The sequence below is a fragment of the Gadus macrocephalus genome, chromosome 21, assembly GCF_031168955.1.
Source record: "Gadus macrocephalus chromosome 21, ASM3116895v1".
Taxonomy (NCBI): domain Eukaryota; kingdom Metazoa; phylum Chordata; class Actinopteri; order Gadiformes; family Gadidae; genus Gadus; species Gadus macrocephalus.
In genome coordinates, this window is record NC_082402.1 from 9,837,729 (window position 1) to 9,853,837 (window position 16,109).

A 16,109-nucleotide genomic window follows, 5' to 3' on the forward strand; every position below is an offset into this window, starting at 1 on the left:
AGTCTATGGCGAATAACATCGAAACTACCGTGTACGGTACATAACGTCCTGCCATATCAAAAGATCAGTTCATGAAATCGGTAATATTTGATGACTGCCTCATCGTCATCAAATGTGGAATTAAACCACTCTCTTCTACAGCTGTGAGACAGCACAATGGTAATATAATAAAACCAAAATAACCCTTGAAAAAAAAAAGCTCATGACCTAAGTCATGAGTTAAAGACAAGCCACAGCAGCCAATGCACGTCATGGTTTCATTGTGAACCTTTCAGTGGCTTTCAGTGCAATCCTCCACCTTTTTCTGTATGGCTTGCATATCGCCTGGAGCTGAACGAGCATCACCTCTCTGTGTGCAGGTGGTCCACACGGAGAAGAACAGCCTGAACAACCGCTTCCTTCCCTGGGACGCCGTGGAGACGGAGGCCATCTTGTCCATCGACGACGACGCCCATCTCCGCCATGACGAGATCATGTTCGGGTTCAGGTTAGTCCACTGCAGCGGCTCTCGAAGAGGACCGACGTTCAGACTATAGCCTGAGGCTTCTCGGTTCAGCAGCACAACAGTCGGAATATTGTATAATAGGGTTGTTCAATTAATCAAATATTTATCACCATTTTTTTTTCCTGATTTTTTTATTCATTAAATGTAGAACAGCTGGATACATATTTGTACATTGTTTTCGATCTGAATATTTATATTCAGATCGGATATATTCAGAATATTTGTATTTTTTGGGGAATTTCAAAGTTCTGTTACAAAGCGTTTTATTTGGAGATGAATGCAGAAAAAATGCATCATGTTTTCAAACAAAAAGGAAATCATTTGAATTAACGTGATTTCAATATTGACCAAAATATCGTGATTATGATTTTTGGGATAATCTAGGAGCCCTACTGTAAGCATTTTTATCACAAAGAATATTTTTTCTGTTAGCTAGAACGACTCCCTACTTGGATTTTAATTAGGTCAATATTTAAACTCCAAGACCCTTAGGTGCTGTAGGTAAGAATTTGAGAGCTTTAATTAAAATTTTAATTGCAAGATATGACGTAGCCATCGGTTATCTATTTTCCAGTGAAATGCTCTGTGAGGATATCAGTTCTGGTGGATTGCACCTGCACCAAGATAATTTGTGTTGTAGACCGTCCCTGGCTCTTTTTCACCAGTCAGGGCGTCTTTCTCTTGATTGGTTTGGGCATCCATCTTGCGTGTCATCAAATGCATCCACACAGTGTTCCTATAACTCCACCACAGGTGTATGAATATAGTACTTATTTAAATACATTTATGGGGGTTTATTTCCACAACGTTGCTCTCCTCTTCTCTGCTCACTTTACAAATTTCAAAAGTATAAGAAGTACCTACAGCAGCATTAAGTTTTGACTTAAGTATTCTTAAAAATATTATTCAAAGAATACTAAATCCAATGTTGCCGGCTCAAGGCGCTGAATGGTCAGGAAGTGACACCACCGCGGTACAACAAGGGCAGCTTGAACCCCAGGGTCGTCTCTGCTGCCAACGTTCTGTACCTGTAACTCTCAGCACCTTTTACTGGACCTGATCCCCCTGTGACTCACCTGGCCTGTGACCACCTGAACCCAAGTTACAGTACAATGCTTCTCTCTCACAGCGCCGCTCCCCTACCCCCCCCCCCCCCTCCCCCTGCTGTCTCTCTATCCCTCCCTTGCTTTTATCTCTTTGTGTATTCACTCTCCCTTGCATTAACCCGCACTCTCTCTTGCTGGCATTCACACTCTGAGTTGTGGGAGAGCTGCCAGCGATGCAGCATGTCTGGACAGGCCGCGTGTGTGTGTCTTTTGTGTGTGTGTGTTTTGTGTGTCTGCGTGCAGACGGGGGGGTCACCCGTGTTTGAATTATCGCTATCTACCCCCAGAATTACACAGGAATGTCGTCTCACTCCAGCCCCGTTCTCGCTCTCTGTCTCAGTGTGTCTCTGTGTCGTCTCTTGAACTAGTTCACTTCCCAGCTGTACGACACGGCCCTTGAAGTGGCTCTGTGTAATCCTGCTTTGACAACACAAGCGGCTGCGTTCCCGTTGTCTCGAGTGTGAGCCGTCGGCACTAGGAATTCCTAGCGTCCCATTTTGATGAATTACGGATATTTATTTTTTCGTTTCTTTGGGCCTCAGGAGAAAAGCGATTTGACGCCAGCACGCGGGGGTGCTTCAAATTAATTCACGGTGCATATGACAGTACCTGCCCCCGTAAAATAAAGAAGGATTTTGATATTTTTGGGTTAGGCTCGAATCGCGGATATTTCCCCAAGGGGGTTAATAACAGCGTGAGAGAGCGGTACAGGAGGAACATAAATCAGCCCGATGTGGTTAAAAGCGGTACCATGTGTCTAGACATGCCCCATAATCACCACCGTCGGCCACAATAACAATTCATCACCGCAGATTCATGACACATTAAGGCCTCGTAACTCCCCACTGTGATGATGAGCCGATCCATCAACGGAATCACCACGCACTCAAATCACACCGCCCTGTTTATTTTTTACCTTTTCTTTTCCGTTGTATCATTTCAACCTAGGAATGATTTGATCCGTTGTAACGTTGTCTCCCCCCCCCCCCCCCCCCCCCCCATCAACAGGGTGTGGCGCGAGGCCAGGGACCGCATCGTGGGCTTCCCGGGGCGGTTCCACGCCTGGGATCTCAACCACCAGTCGTGGCTGTACAACTCCAACTACTCCTGCGAGCTCTCCATGGTGCTGACGGGCGCTGCCTTCTTCCACAAGGTGAGGCCACGCGCACGTACGGGAATTGTATGTATTATTGATTTCTTGATTTGATTTTATTATCCAGGAAAGCATTAAAGGTAACAAAGTTCCAATTTAAAACAGGCCTGACTCAGTATAAAGCTGATGTCCAGAAGGTTCCTGTTCTGCAGCACGTATAACGTGTAACAGGAACAAGGCACATCACACGACACATTTACACAAAGCACATAACAGGAACATAGCACGTCAGACATCAGCAGGACAATCACATAGACGACAGACTGAACACACACAGTGGTCTATAAACAGTCAGTGTTTGCAAGTGTGTTGAGGAATAACAGCTTTGGAATAACAGTTTGTATGTACTTTTTGCATTGTGTGATGGATTGTAAGGCTCTAATGTGTCAAGGGATGCCATTCCAGAGGCCATTGTACCAGTGGGTTAGATCTATTCTTTTTGTCTGGGAAGCTGAATTGTGTGTATTTGTGTGTCTCGCTCTGTCCCCTCGCCGCCTGCAGTACTACGCCTACCTGTACTCCTACGTGATGCCCATGGCCATCAGGGACATGGTGGACGAGTACATCAACTGTGAGGACATCGCCATGAACTTCTTGGTGTCCCACATTACCCGCAAACCACCCATCAAGGTCAGCTGGTCCTCGGTCTGCTGTCACTGCAAGGCCGCATGCATGTGTTTTGTTTCTGCTTGCCACAGACTGATTGTGATTTATTCGATGAGTGGCCATTTTAGCTCAGTGACTTCCTCTGGTGGTAATGTAGTGGTGTAGCTCACGGCTGTAATATTGAAACAGCTTTAGGAAAATTAAGATATAATTAATAATAAAATAGATTTGAAAGGATAGATGCACAGAAAGAAAAAAAAAAACATGACTAGCCTAGCATAGCCTAGCTTTATTTGTAATCCAAGTTCATAGCCAATAACCCTCCATGCATCATCATCTGAGCGTACTGTACCATCCCCCCGGCTCAGGTGACGTCTCGCTGGACCTTCCGCTGCCCCGGCTGTCCGCAGGCGCTGTCGCACGACGACTCGCACTTCCACGAGCGCCACAAGTGCATCAACTTCTTCGTCAAGGTGTACGGCTACATGCCGCTGCTCTACACCCAGTTCCGGGTGGACTCGGTGCTCTTCAAGACGCGCCTGCCCCACGACAAGACCAAGTGCTTCAAGTTCATCTAGCCGGCCCCGCCCCCCCCTGGACCCCGGGGGGGCGGGGCAAACACGGCTCAGCACCTGAGGTTTCCACCGCCGTCGAAAGCACACCAGAAGTACACGTGTGTTCAAGGCCTTGACCTGAAGGCATAGACAAGGGTTCCTTTTTATTTCACGAAGCCGTTGCTTGAACTGTGCTCTGAAAAAAGGCCAACTGAAAAGACAACGGGCGAAACTACCTAAAGTCAAAACTGCTACATAGGAAGCCAACGCTGGGGGAGGAGCAAAGGAAAGCACGTCTGTCTGTTGTGATTTGTCCCCCCACCCTACTATCAACCACTACAGATCTCATCCGCACCACTTAAGACGCACCGATGGGCAGCGAACACTCTGTTGATGTCCGGTGGCCCGCTGCCACATGGGACCTGCGAGGGCCCCACCAGACAAACCACCAAACACCAGCGTTAATCGCTGACGGAACGGACTGACTGATGGCAGCAATACGTTGTGTCGGCCCCCCGCTGGAAACATTTCCATTTGGGAGAAGGAAACGGTGTGATAGGCAGTCGGTTGCTATTGCACTTAATTCACCCCCCACCCCATCTTAGATCTACATACTGAACTTAAATGTTGTATAGGAAACGAGAGAAGCACTGATGGTCAGAGGTATTTTATTGAACATTGAATTGAATAATTTTTTTTGTATGGTGTTTATGTATAATTATCTGAATCTTTATGTGGAAGAATGACATTTTCCCCACCACGACCACCCAGAGCTGTGCGTTCTACATTACACCGATGGAATATATGTGTAATGTAAAAATGACAAAGGGGGACGAACAGACATGAACGCCCAATAGTCTTATTTGTTTTCCTACATGGTCCTGAGAACATATGCTAAACTAGTATTAGGAAAGAAATAAAATTAATTTCACCTTCTTGCCCAGCCTAAAAAGCTAACTTTATTTTAAATCATGTTAGCATCCTAGGACGAGACACTAGGTCTCTGTCAATCAATATTACCATTTTGATTCCTAAGTTAATATACGTATATATAATAGGACAGTTTCTCTCTGGACTACAGCCCTTAAGTCGCACGCCTGGCAAGATGAAAGCAGTCTAACACTAAAACACTAAAAGATATATATTCAAACAATTAGCGGTTAGATATGAGACACTCAGAAGCAGAATCGTCACTTTACATGGTCGGGATTCCTTTTTGTAATTGTTTTTATACGCCATTGCTCAATGAATGTTTTCTTTGCCAAATAGGTACGCCATTTGTTGGTACACAATGGATTTTGATCTGGGTACTCGATGTGAACGTTTTTTCTATGTCTGTAAGCAGAAGTCCGGTACAGCTCCTGGTACAGAGGTGCCCCCCCCCCCCCCCCCCCCAGGGGCCCGCTGGCTCCTTCACCGTAGCAGAACGAGGCCCCGCCCACTCCACCCTAATCGGTTGTAGTCCCATCTTCAAGAGGCCCTATGGATCATGTGACTTTTTAAACTACAAGACTTGTTTTTTTTTTTAAAAAACCCTAGAGCCCATAGTGTCTGTATATTTCGTGAATTTATTTAAAAAAAAAACGGAAAGGAATCTTAACTTGGAAGATTCCCTCTGCAAGAAAATATTATTTTCTTTAAATAAAACAAACACATGCAATACTACAAAATGAATTTGCAATACTTAGAAATAGTTCCTATTCTCCTGTGTGTATCCCTTGAGTTGACGGCACCCCCTCTGTGCAATTAATTGAAGCGCCATGGAAAACCGATCTCGCCCTGTGCTCTGGGAAATGTGGCAAGACGACAGACGTTCCCAAAAAAGGGCTGGCTTCCTGCAGGACCACACTCCATAAAACAAGTTGGTCTTCGCTTATAGACGACACATCCTGACCCCTCCCCCCCCCCCCCCCCCGTTGACGATCTATTACTTGGGTTGCTCCGGGGACCTCGTTAACGCCGCCATCCTCAGGCCTGGGTCTAGGGTCAGCTGATGTCATAAAAAGGTGCAATTGATCTTATCTCCCCTAAGCATTTCGTTCTTTACTGTCCTGCTTCTTGCTCCAAAAGGAATGGTGGCACAGCTGGTCTTCCATGGCTGCGAGCCCTGGAGGGAGGGGGGGTTTGGGGTTAGAGGACCACAGACATTCTGTAGAGTGTGGAGCTGGGACACCGCTGCCCAGAGGCTGTATCCACGGCTCTGAGGGAAGGGGGGGGGGGCGGGGGGAGGGGTCCACCTGTAAAGGCACTGCCCTGCCACTGCATCATGCCAGCCTGATATGGAAAGTGTAACAAACACGCCTAAAAAAAGCCCGGATGAAATTAAATTAAACAAAAGAACTTGAACCTTCTTTGACTCCATGAACTCATTCAGAGATTAAACTTATCAGGTTACTTATGCCCCTGGTTCCAATGATGAGGCCAAGTGGTCCATTGAATGATTTTCCTCATGACCTAGGATTCAGGGGATGGGTGCATGAGGAACTTGAGGCCTCTATGGGGAGGATACATTATGGGATGGTTATAGCACCCCTAACCCAGCGGAGGTGGGTTAGCTCTGACACCACTGTAATGGGGAGGGTGGGGGGGGTTTAGCTCTGACTGAGAAGATGGCTGTGCTGCAACACACTCCAACGACATTGTTAGTTTGTGTGTGTGTGTGTGTGTGGCAATTTGGCCACTCCCCATGCATCTGTTTCATCCCAAACAGCAGATGTAAGAGCATGGTCTTCTTCAACAAAAGTCCAAAAAAAGATTTAATCAAAAAGCTTTTTGTTCTATCTTTAACTCCCAGACGGACTGTTTTAACTGTCTATCTGGAGGCGGCATGTCCTCAAGTCCTCGTGTCACTCACACTGGAAATGAAGTAGAAAGTGTAAACCCTCTGTCGGCAGGGGCTGTCTCTGGGAGGAACACTGCTGTCAGAGCCAGAGACGCTGTACAGGTCTGTGCATTACTTCCTCCTGAACGGGGAAGCGCCGTGTTTCTACACGACTAAGCATGGATGGATGTCTGGCCTGTCAGGGGGGCGACCAATCAGAGCTCCCCATCTGGCAGTAACCACACACCGACACAGCCAAAACACACCAGAATCCACAAATTGTAACAGTGGCATGCAGACTAGTTTCCTATACCTTTGTTGGCAGGAAGAAGACAAAACCACCGCACCCTTGTGATTAAAGTGATGTTGGATGCATAGTTTTAAAAACAAAAAGAATGGCAAAAAAAAAAGTGTCACACGTATCTTGCAAACACAACCCTGAAACCATTTCCAACCTGTTGACTGATCATTTCACTGGTAAAAAATCTAAAAAGAGAAGCAGAGTGGTACAAAACAAAAAAGCCTATTGGATCGGATACTCTCCAGGCTGCATGTAAACACATTGTATCATAAAGCACAACTTGTAAAGCAATAGAAGCTGCAGCGTATCACAGGCCACGTTTCAGAACAGTCTTTAAAAGCATTGACGGCTGGTCGGCGGCTGTGGTTAATAGAGAAATGTGTGGTATGCTGGTATCAGCCCGAGTCCACGAAAAAGCCTGGTAGAAATGGGGAGGAGTCCCAGATCCAGCTCTTTGGTCCATGATACGTACGGAAAAAACCAACAATCCAAAACGTTTGACTGTGATTCAGCTGGAAGTCGCTTAATAAAGGTTCTGTAAACAGGTACATGCAATTTCAAGGTCATTGGAAAACACACACACACGCACACGCACACGCACACGCACACCCACGCACAAAAACAGTTGCATTTTGGTTCTGTCCTTTCGATGAGTGGATCGAGGTCTATGCCTCCCGTCGGTTCGCCCAGGTGGATGTCATTCCACGTCGGCGAGAAGCCCCCCGGGCTGAGCCTTTACCACGTCCATCCAGAAAGCCCACCTGTCACTCCCAGCGCGGCCGGCTGAGTCCACATCGACAGTTCGTCTAAAGCAGCCTCCAGGAAACCCGGACAGACATGCCCGGACCTTGCACACAAACCTAACCCAGCACCGCCACCGACCTAACTTAACCTCCATCACCACCACCACCCACAACCCCCCCCCCTCACACTCACAACAACACACGTCCATCCCTGCGGACTCAAAGGGATGAGTCCCCCCCCCCCCCCCCCCCCCACTATGTGTCGGTGAGGACGTGCCAGTGGCAGACCTGCTGGCCCTCGGCCTCCTTCATCTGGCTCCAGTGGGCCTGCTGCTCCTCCCCGGTGCTGTTGAGGCCCAGGGACACCCAGCCCAGCTGCTCCCGCGGCCGCAGGCTGCTGCGCCGGCAGAACACCGACACCACCAGCGACACCTCCGACAGCTGGAACAGGGCCACCTGGAACACGAAGCTCTCCTTGTAGGTGGGGTTGGGCTGGCCGCGGCACACCCCAGTCTTGCACTTGGACATCTCCTTGCCCTTGGAGTCCAGCATGACCAGCTTGACGTAGGTGTCTGCGGTGTGGTGGTGGTGGTGGTGGTGGTGGTGGTGGTGGTGGGGTAGGAGAGGGGAGGAGCAGGGGGAGAGAGTACGATGAGAGGCTGACCTCTAGTGGGGAGGTTTAGGTACTGTGGGAGCTTGTACACATGGGGATGGGACTCGTGCAGACGGATCAGGACAGGTTCCTATGAATATTTATGATCATTTATGCAGTAAATGTTCTCTTTACTTGGCCCTAAAGGGGCATCATTTGTGAATTGACCTGGGTATATATCTACCTGCTAGAGTTAACATTTGACAGCGTGTGTAGAAACCAATACAAACATGATCAGATTGTATCGCCTCATTAAAAATACAGACAAACGCATTTGGACAGAATCTGATGAATGAAAGAAGTGGACAGAGGGTGTGAGAGATAGATAGAACTGTTCAAAGACAGTGGGAACAGAAACAGAACAAAGAGGCAGGTTCACACTCACCTCTCATGACATAGAGCTGCCCTCCTACGACGTGCTTTATACAACAAAACAGGCCGTCTGGGACCCACAGCACACACAGCACACAGCACACACAGTGTAAAGAACAGGGAGGATCACAGAGAAGGGGTGGAAAGTTAGAAGGGAACGGGACCCACCATGGAGCGTAAATATGGGGACATTTAGGGGTACTACAGCCACACACACACAACACACAAAGTCCTATATGTAAAGAATGTGTTGCACTTGTGCTGCCTTCACCAGGGTTATCGCTCTCCTCATCATTTCTATATCTATAACGACTGTGTCTTGTTCAGTCTTGTCCTGATGCGTGTTGGTCTTGGTTGTCTCCACGTTAACGTTTGTATTGAATACCTTCATTTAAGTTATGCTTCTTTAAGTGGATTTTGGAGTCTCTCTTGTTGGCTCCTTGAGTTTTTTACCCGTCAGCCTCTACACAGTAATGTTTGTTACATGCCTTTTCCAGAGTTCTTTTTATGACTTTGCCTTTTGCCCTCTTCTGAGTTTTTCTTGTTAGTACGACCGGTAAAAATACTTTTCTTCACTTTCATCTCTTTGCACTTTGGTCCCATTAGCACCGGCCTAGCAGCATTCCTTCAAAGAATGTATAAAGGTGTCCAAAGTGTACGGGCAGGTCATGGAAGGCTGCCTGTGTCAAAGCTGCTGGGGGGTGTGGGGTGGCGGGGGTGGCGGGGGCGGGTATTGACCAGAAACAGCTTTTCCACGACCCCGGTAAACCTTCCTGGCGCTCACTCACCCGTGGGCTTGTCGGAGACGGCGGTCTTAAAATGGCTGCCCTGGATGACCTCGGCCGACAGGCGGCCCGTGGACGCGTTGTAGATCAGCCCCAGCAGGATCTCGGGGGCGCAGGACTCCCCCGTGGAGCGGTAGGACAGCGCGCCGGCGGAGCGCGAAACGCTCACCAGAGAGCCGCAGCCCTGCAGTGACGGAGGAACAGAGAGAGGAGACCAAAGGAGCGAGCGTCTGGTGTTGGTTAGTGCGCTACCATGGGGTCCACGCAGGAGGACGGAGACGGATTTAGCACAGTCGTTCATCACACCTCGGGTGATGGGGAAGAACGAGTCAAGGTTCAAAATAACCACCGCAGTGTGAAGCCTGGGATATTATACAAAGCAAAAATACACACCTTAAGGAAAAATAGGACTCAATATGAGAATCGGACACATTATCTGCACTCCATTTTAGATATCGTTAGGATATTCACCACGCCTGTCGATTTAACAGAATCTTTTTTCTGTTTATTTCTCTTTTCCTCCGTACCGTGAGTTCGGAGCCGGGCTCCAGCGTGACGGGCAGCGCCATCTTGCCCTGCAGGTTGAGCTTGGTCAGGTAGAAGACCTTCTCGCCCAGCACGCGCTCCTTCTTCATGCGCTGCACGCTGTAGAGGCGGAAGCGCACGGCGTGGTCCACCAGCGCCTCGGCCGTCAGCCGGCTGAACTTGAAGGTCTCGGTGAACACGGGGCAGGGCCCCCGCTGCACGCCCGTCTTGGCCCGCTGCTTCTTGGTGGGCAGCAGCACCAGGTGCACCTGCCACGCCACGTTGCCCGCCTGACGCGGCGGCGGGATGTCGGTGGCGGCCGTGACGGTGACGGCCAGCCACTGCTGGCCCGCGTCGTACTCGAAGGCCACGTCCAGCGTGCCGTACTTGGCCAGCGGCTCGGGCTCGTAGAGGGCGGGGAGCCGGGGCCCGGAGCCGTCCTGGAGGAGGGGGTGGGGGACGGGGGAGGGGAGGGGGGGAGAGGAGAAAGAGAGAGTGGGACAGAGAGGGAGGGAGAGGGAGGGGGGGCGGAGGGGGAGGAGGAGGAGAAAGAGAGAGGGAGGGAGAGGGAGGGAGGGAGGGGGAGGTGGGGAGAGGGGGGAGGGAGGGAGGCAGAGAGAGGGAGGAAGGGAAAGAGGGAGAGAGATTGAGAGTGAGAGAAGAGGGGAAGGGATGAGAGAGATGGACGTGGGGAGGGAGTGAGAGGGGGAGAGGGAGAGATAGATGGATGGAGACCCAGGGAGGGAGGGGGGGGGGGGGGGGGGGGTAGGTTTCAAAGCGATGGAGTAGAGTAAAAGAGAGAGAGAAAGAGACGGGAAGAGGTCGAGAAAGCAGCAGACAGAAAGATGAAGAGAGAGAGAGGGAGAGGGACAACCACTTTGTGTTACACAACATTGAGCCCTGTGGTGAAATGTGACCTCAGCAGTGGATCGTTTCACCACGACTCAACACGGCTCATCGCCTTGACATGGGGGGGGGGGGGTGGGGGCTGAGTGGTCTTGACCTCACCTCGGGGCCCAGCACGGCGGTGCTGTCGCTGGGCACGTCCTCGTCATAGCCCTTGTTGAGGTAGCTCTCCGTGTCCTGGTCCACGCTGGCCTCGCTGGAGCAGCGCTCCGGGGACGAGCCCGTCCGTCCGCCACCCGTCCGTCCGCCACGCCCCGAGCGTGTGCGTGAGCCCGAGTGGGAGAGGCGTTCCGGCGTGTTCTGGTACGGCGGCGGCTGGAGCTCGTTGAGCGGAGACTCGCGCTTGATCCTCTGGATGCGGTTGGCTGCGTTGCGGTTGGGTATGGGAGCACAGAGACAGTGGAGGGGATGATGGTGATATGAGGTCACAGGATATAGGCTACCATGAGCTTCACTGTAGTCTCGGATCGAGGGGTCCTACTAGGCGGTAGCAGAGCCTAGGAGGAAACCAGACGAACTGAAAGTCTGATTTCACAATGGGATTGTACATTCTGTGTTTCTATGGTGTCTTGTCTGCACAACGTTGAATTAACAATCCACCAAACACCTTTTCCAAGAACCATTGGAAAAAGACGATGCCAATTACCCGCCTCCAGCAACATCATTGATCCAACCGAATATGAAGCCAAAGAGACTCAAATGCCCCGTCCACGATGAATTGAGCTCGCCTGCCATCAGTCTTTCTATTATAAATCGAAAGACCGATTAGGCACACTGGCTTCTTTCAAAATGCGCCATTCCCTAGAATACTGAATCAATTACTTTTTTAATTGTTTCTTTTATTTCTATTTCCATGCACAGCCTCGCCAACTGCCCCCTTGATACCCCGTGATACGACGGTCCACTAGTGACGGAGGGTGTTGCTCTCACCGTGACCACTCGAGGCCTCGCTGCTGTAACCCTCCTGGTCGGCCGACTGTTTGTGTTTGTTGTCCCAGGCGGACACCGGCTTCTGTGGGATCTGGGCCTCGGGATCCCGGTCCTCCTCGCTGTCTGACACGCCCCCTGCTGGTCAGACATGGAGGTGAGCATTGTGTGTTTCAGATCCGATACGCCCGTTAGCATATCCAGAGAGGTGAGCAGAAAGGGAAGAGGCAGGTGAAGGGAAAAGGTACAACAACACTTGTTGCTGTTTGAACAGCTCGGTCAAAGGGACAGTTTTCAGTCAAGTGGTGTGAAGGTCAGGGCTCGGAAGGCAAAAGTATGCAGAAATCCGAGCTACTTTTGAAACATCTGCGACTGAGCTACATTTGAAAGGAGATTGGTTTCAAGCTGTTCACTCGACACCAAAACCTTGATGCCAACGAGAAAGTTAGCTTTGCATTCATTACTGCTGTGCATAAATAATGCGTTACAAGCAACACAAAACAAAGATAGCGTTACAGATTCCATGAGGTGTTTGAAACTAAACAAAGAACGAACTCCTTCCGATAACGTATGCATCTTCCAAAGTTCCCCTCCCCACCGTGTTCACGTTGCAATGACGTCAGCCCTAAAGAAAACCGAGCCATGAAATGATACCCGATGAATTCCATGTGAGATACATTATTAACGCTGAGGTCATATATATGACAAGCTGTCAGGAACTGTCATGAATGCGGTATAAGGAGGACTGAAAGAAGGGAAAAAGAGGAAAGAGCGGCCCGGAGAAACCGGTCGGAGGTAGGCAGGTAGCACACGGCCTAACCTTTCCCCGCCTTCTTCTTCTTCTTCTTGATTTTCTTCTCTTTTTTCTTCTCTTTCTCCTCTTTCTCTTTCTTCTTGGGCTTCTCCGAGCTCTCCTTGGCCTTCTTCCTCAGGGACTTTTTCTTCTTCGTTGGCTGCTCCTCCTCCTCCCCCTCATCCTCCCCCTCCTCTCCGACCTGTCCTTGATTAGTCTTGTCTGGTTCCTCCTCCTCTCCCTCCTCCTCTCCCTCCCTTGCCTGGCCGGCCGTCTCAGGGGTCTCCTGGCTAGACTTGTCTGTTTTGTGTCCATCCTCCCCGGCCTTGCGGGGGGACCTGTGGGGTTCTTCCAGGGACTCTCCGTCCACCTTCTCCCCCTGGACCGCGCCCTGCAGGGACTGGGACTCCGCCTCCTTCTCCTGCTGCTTCGCCCTCCGTTCCTTCCGCCTCTTCTCCTTCTCCTCCTGCAACGCCTGCTGCTCCGCCTTCTTCTTCTCCTCCTCCGCTATCTCCTCCTCCGTGCGCTTCACCCGCCAGCACCCGTCGCGCCACTCCCACTCCAGCTGGCTGTTGCTCCCGACGTTCTCGTCCCCTCCGCCGCCGGCGGAAGAGGAGGCGCCGGCGTCCGCCTGCTGGGCGCCCCAGGAGCTCCCGCGGTCGGCGTTGGCCCGCGCCTTGCGGGTCCCCGCCTCGCCTCCGCCCCCGTCCTCGCCGTCCTCCTCCTCGTCCTGCACCTTGCCGATGATGGTGCTGACCTGCTCCGTCAGCTGGTCGCTGACGTTGTAGGTGGCGTCGCTGACGGCGGTGGCCAGGTCGTCCACGCGGCTGCTCACCGAGTCCAGCAGGGAGGTGATGTTGACGGTGGGCAGGTTCTGCTGGAAGCTCTTGAAGAAGGCCATGGTGAAGACCCCCGCCCGCCCCCCGGCCTTGCCTTTGTGGTCGTCGTGGTTGTCGCCCGACAACGGGCTATAGCACACGCTAGTCGCGCATCACAGGGGCCCGACGGGCAGGTCGGCGTCACCGCGTGGCATCGCCATGCCTTACGTCGCTGTGTGCATGTTTGAAATTAAAACATAAAAAGCTTATAGGTTCATGCAAAACGTAAACTTATTAAAAACACATTTGAAACATTTTAGTGATTTACCGTAAATAATGCGATTGCTTTAGAGTGTATTTCAATTGCACGCACAAATCAAATAAAAAGGAAACAATAGTCATCCTGAAATCATAAGGTCCCACTTAGTCGAGCGTAGGCCCCTCCCTGTTTCTGAGTGGGCGTGGCCATCAGTGCCACCACCAGTGGAGTGTGTGCGGGCACCTTGTTGGTCCCCTGTGGGGCTGTCCAGAACAGGGAGGCTGGAGGCACTCTGCGCTGACAGCTTGTTGCTGAGGTAGACGAAAAAGATCAGCATCAGCACCGCAAAGGCCACGAGGGAGGACAACGCGCCAAGCACCTCGGGAGAAACTGAGGAGGAGCAGAGAAAGAAAGAGAGAGAGAGAGAGGGAGAGGGGGAGAGAGATAGGTTCGAGATAATGTGGACGGACACACGTCAGCACAGAATAAAATTAGAAGAGAAGAGGGAATATTATACAATTGATAGTGCTGCTAATTTCTTTGACAACCCAAAGCGATCTCTCGGAAATAGGAGCTCCGTTATTACACTACAAAACTAATAAACTGGATTCAGTCCTGAAACATTAGGCCCGCTACACTCCTCATTTCCAAGCACGATATTAAAACCACTATCAAGGGGTCCAAATGCAGCGCTCAAGTTTGCTCTCCTCTACACTTTGACCTACTTGCATACCATTCATAATTCTACATAATGCATGGCCTGTGCACTTTATTTGACTAGCGGTAATCCCATTCGTATAAAGAACGTCTCACAAATTAGACTTGCGGGAGCAAAGTTGGCTCCTTTTGCAATCATGAGACAATCCAGTGGGTTTTTTCCACTTCAAAGAGGAAATGGGAACAATCTCCTGAAGTCTATGTAGGCCAAACTTCATGTGACTGTGTGGCCCCAGAGTAGCTTGTGTGCTATTTTAACTGGAGCTCAACCGAGGCTGCTATCAATGCTGAAATGTTAAGACAGAATAAAGAAAGTAAACACACTCACGCACGCATTGGTTCTACACTTTGTGCATCACAAAGGGCAGCTCAGGCAACCTGCCAACCTATGTCAGATATTATCCGACATCAAACTGATTGTCTCTCTCGAACAGCCACACGGGTCGAGGCGGTAAACCAAACACATATTTTGGCGCGACATCCCGCGGAGACGCTCTGGGCTTGGCAGCAGGCAGCGTCTGGTGCCAAGCTGAAGCTTTCGGAGCACCAGCAGTGCAGGACCAAAGGGAACAACGGAGGGAGGCAAGGGGACAGTGTGCCCCATTTAAAACCTACCTTTCTCCCCTGCTCGGTTATTGGTCAACGAATCAGAAAGCTGGACAAGTTCCTAGGTAGTCGATCCACATGAACCGAAGCCATCACATATTGGCACAGGACACCCCACCATCTCCGGTGAACAGAATAGACGACCGGAGTGATCCGAAACTATTCCCCGTAGCTCTTGTAACAGTGCAGTCACAGACTTCTGTCCAAACTGATAACGGACGGCTTTGTCACTCCCCCTCTCACCTGCCTCCAACTACACACACACACACACACACCAACACAACCCCCATCACCGCCCACACCATATCCACCCACCTCCCATCAGATCACTGTGAATGACGGTTCATACAGGGCCTCGCTCTGGGCATGTCAACACGGCTGAATAATTCAGGCGTCAGAGGTAAGGTGATCTCTCTCCCGTGCCTGTCAACCAGCAGCAGGTGGGGGCAGGTACAGACAGCTCCCAGAGCTACTGACGCAGCCGGCACCACTCCGTGTAGGAGGGGAGGGGGGGAATCGTCTATGATTAAGCTCTGTAATCATTATCATCATCCACCTCTTCAGCATCAACAGCATCATCATCATCATCATCATCATCATCATCATCATCATCATCATCATCATCATCATCATCCACATCACACTGTAATTGTGATGAAGGGCTATGCACTATGCATATTAAAGGACATACAAGCCTTGTATAAATCTTGTCACAAACTAAAGCAAAGCATGTCATGTTGGTGGTTATTTCGAGACTCCCGTCTCACTCTGCACTCTTCTCCTTTCTATCCCGCTTGCTGGTCCTTTTTTGTACGTGAACAGTGGACAGGAAGCACCCACATGAGTTAAAGCGAGTATATGTTTTTCTGAGTTTGTGCTTATTTGTGTGTGTGTGTGTGTGTGTGTGTGTGTGTGTGTGTGTGTGTGTGTGTGTGTGTGTGTGTGTGTGTGTGTGTGTGT

At 50.4% G+C, this 16,109-nt stretch overlaps 2 protein-coding genes across 6 annotated transcripts in view; one reads left to right on the forward strand and one right to left on the reverse strand.

Moving 5' to 3' along the window:
* The window catches only part of extl3 (exostosin-like glycosyltransferase 3), a 22,187-nt gene extending 15,913 nt beyond the window's left edge, over window positions 1-6,274 (forward strand). For both annotated transcript variants that reach the window (XM_060041956.1, XM_060041955.1), the window contains 4 exons: window positions 360-487; window positions 2,620-2,764; window positions 3,266-3,394; window positions 3,739-6,274. In XM_060041956.1, coding sequence (XP_059897939.1) covers window positions 360-487; window positions 2,620-2,764; window positions 3,266-3,394; window positions 3,739-3,948 — 612 coding nt within the window. In that variant the 3' untranslated portion in view covers window positions 3,949-6,274. The remainder of the gene's footprint in view (window positions 1-359; window positions 488-2,619; window positions 2,765-3,265; window positions 3,395-3,738) is intronic.
* Window positions 5,394-16,109, reverse strand: part of syt14b (synaptotagmin XIVb) — a 13,764-nt gene continuing 3,048 nt past the window's right edge. The window contains exons 1-8 of one of the 4 annotated variants that reach the window (XM_060041958.1): window positions 14,070-14,210; window positions 12,777-13,799; window positions 11,960-12,097; window positions 11,132-11,394; window positions 10,126-10,563; window positions 9,602-9,782; window positions 8,827-8,883; window positions 5,394-8,361 (exon numbers count right to left, since the gene is read on the reverse strand). In XM_060041958.1, coding sequence (XP_059897941.1) covers window positions 8,045-8,361; window positions 8,827-8,883; window positions 9,602-9,782; window positions 10,126-10,563; window positions 11,132-11,394; window positions 11,960-12,097; window positions 12,777-13,650 — 2,268 coding nt within the window. In that variant the 5' untranslated portion in view covers window positions 13,651-13,799; window positions 14,070-14,210 and the 3' untranslated portion in view covers window positions 5,394-8,044. Of the gene's footprint in view, window positions 8,362-8,826; window positions 8,884-9,601; window positions 9,783-10,125; window positions 10,564-11,131; window positions 11,395-11,959; window positions 12,098-12,776; window positions 13,800-14,069; window positions 14,217-16,109 lie in introns of those variants that run through there. The other 3 variants (XM_060041962.1, XM_060041961.1, XM_060041960.1) reach the window with 3 other exon arrangements.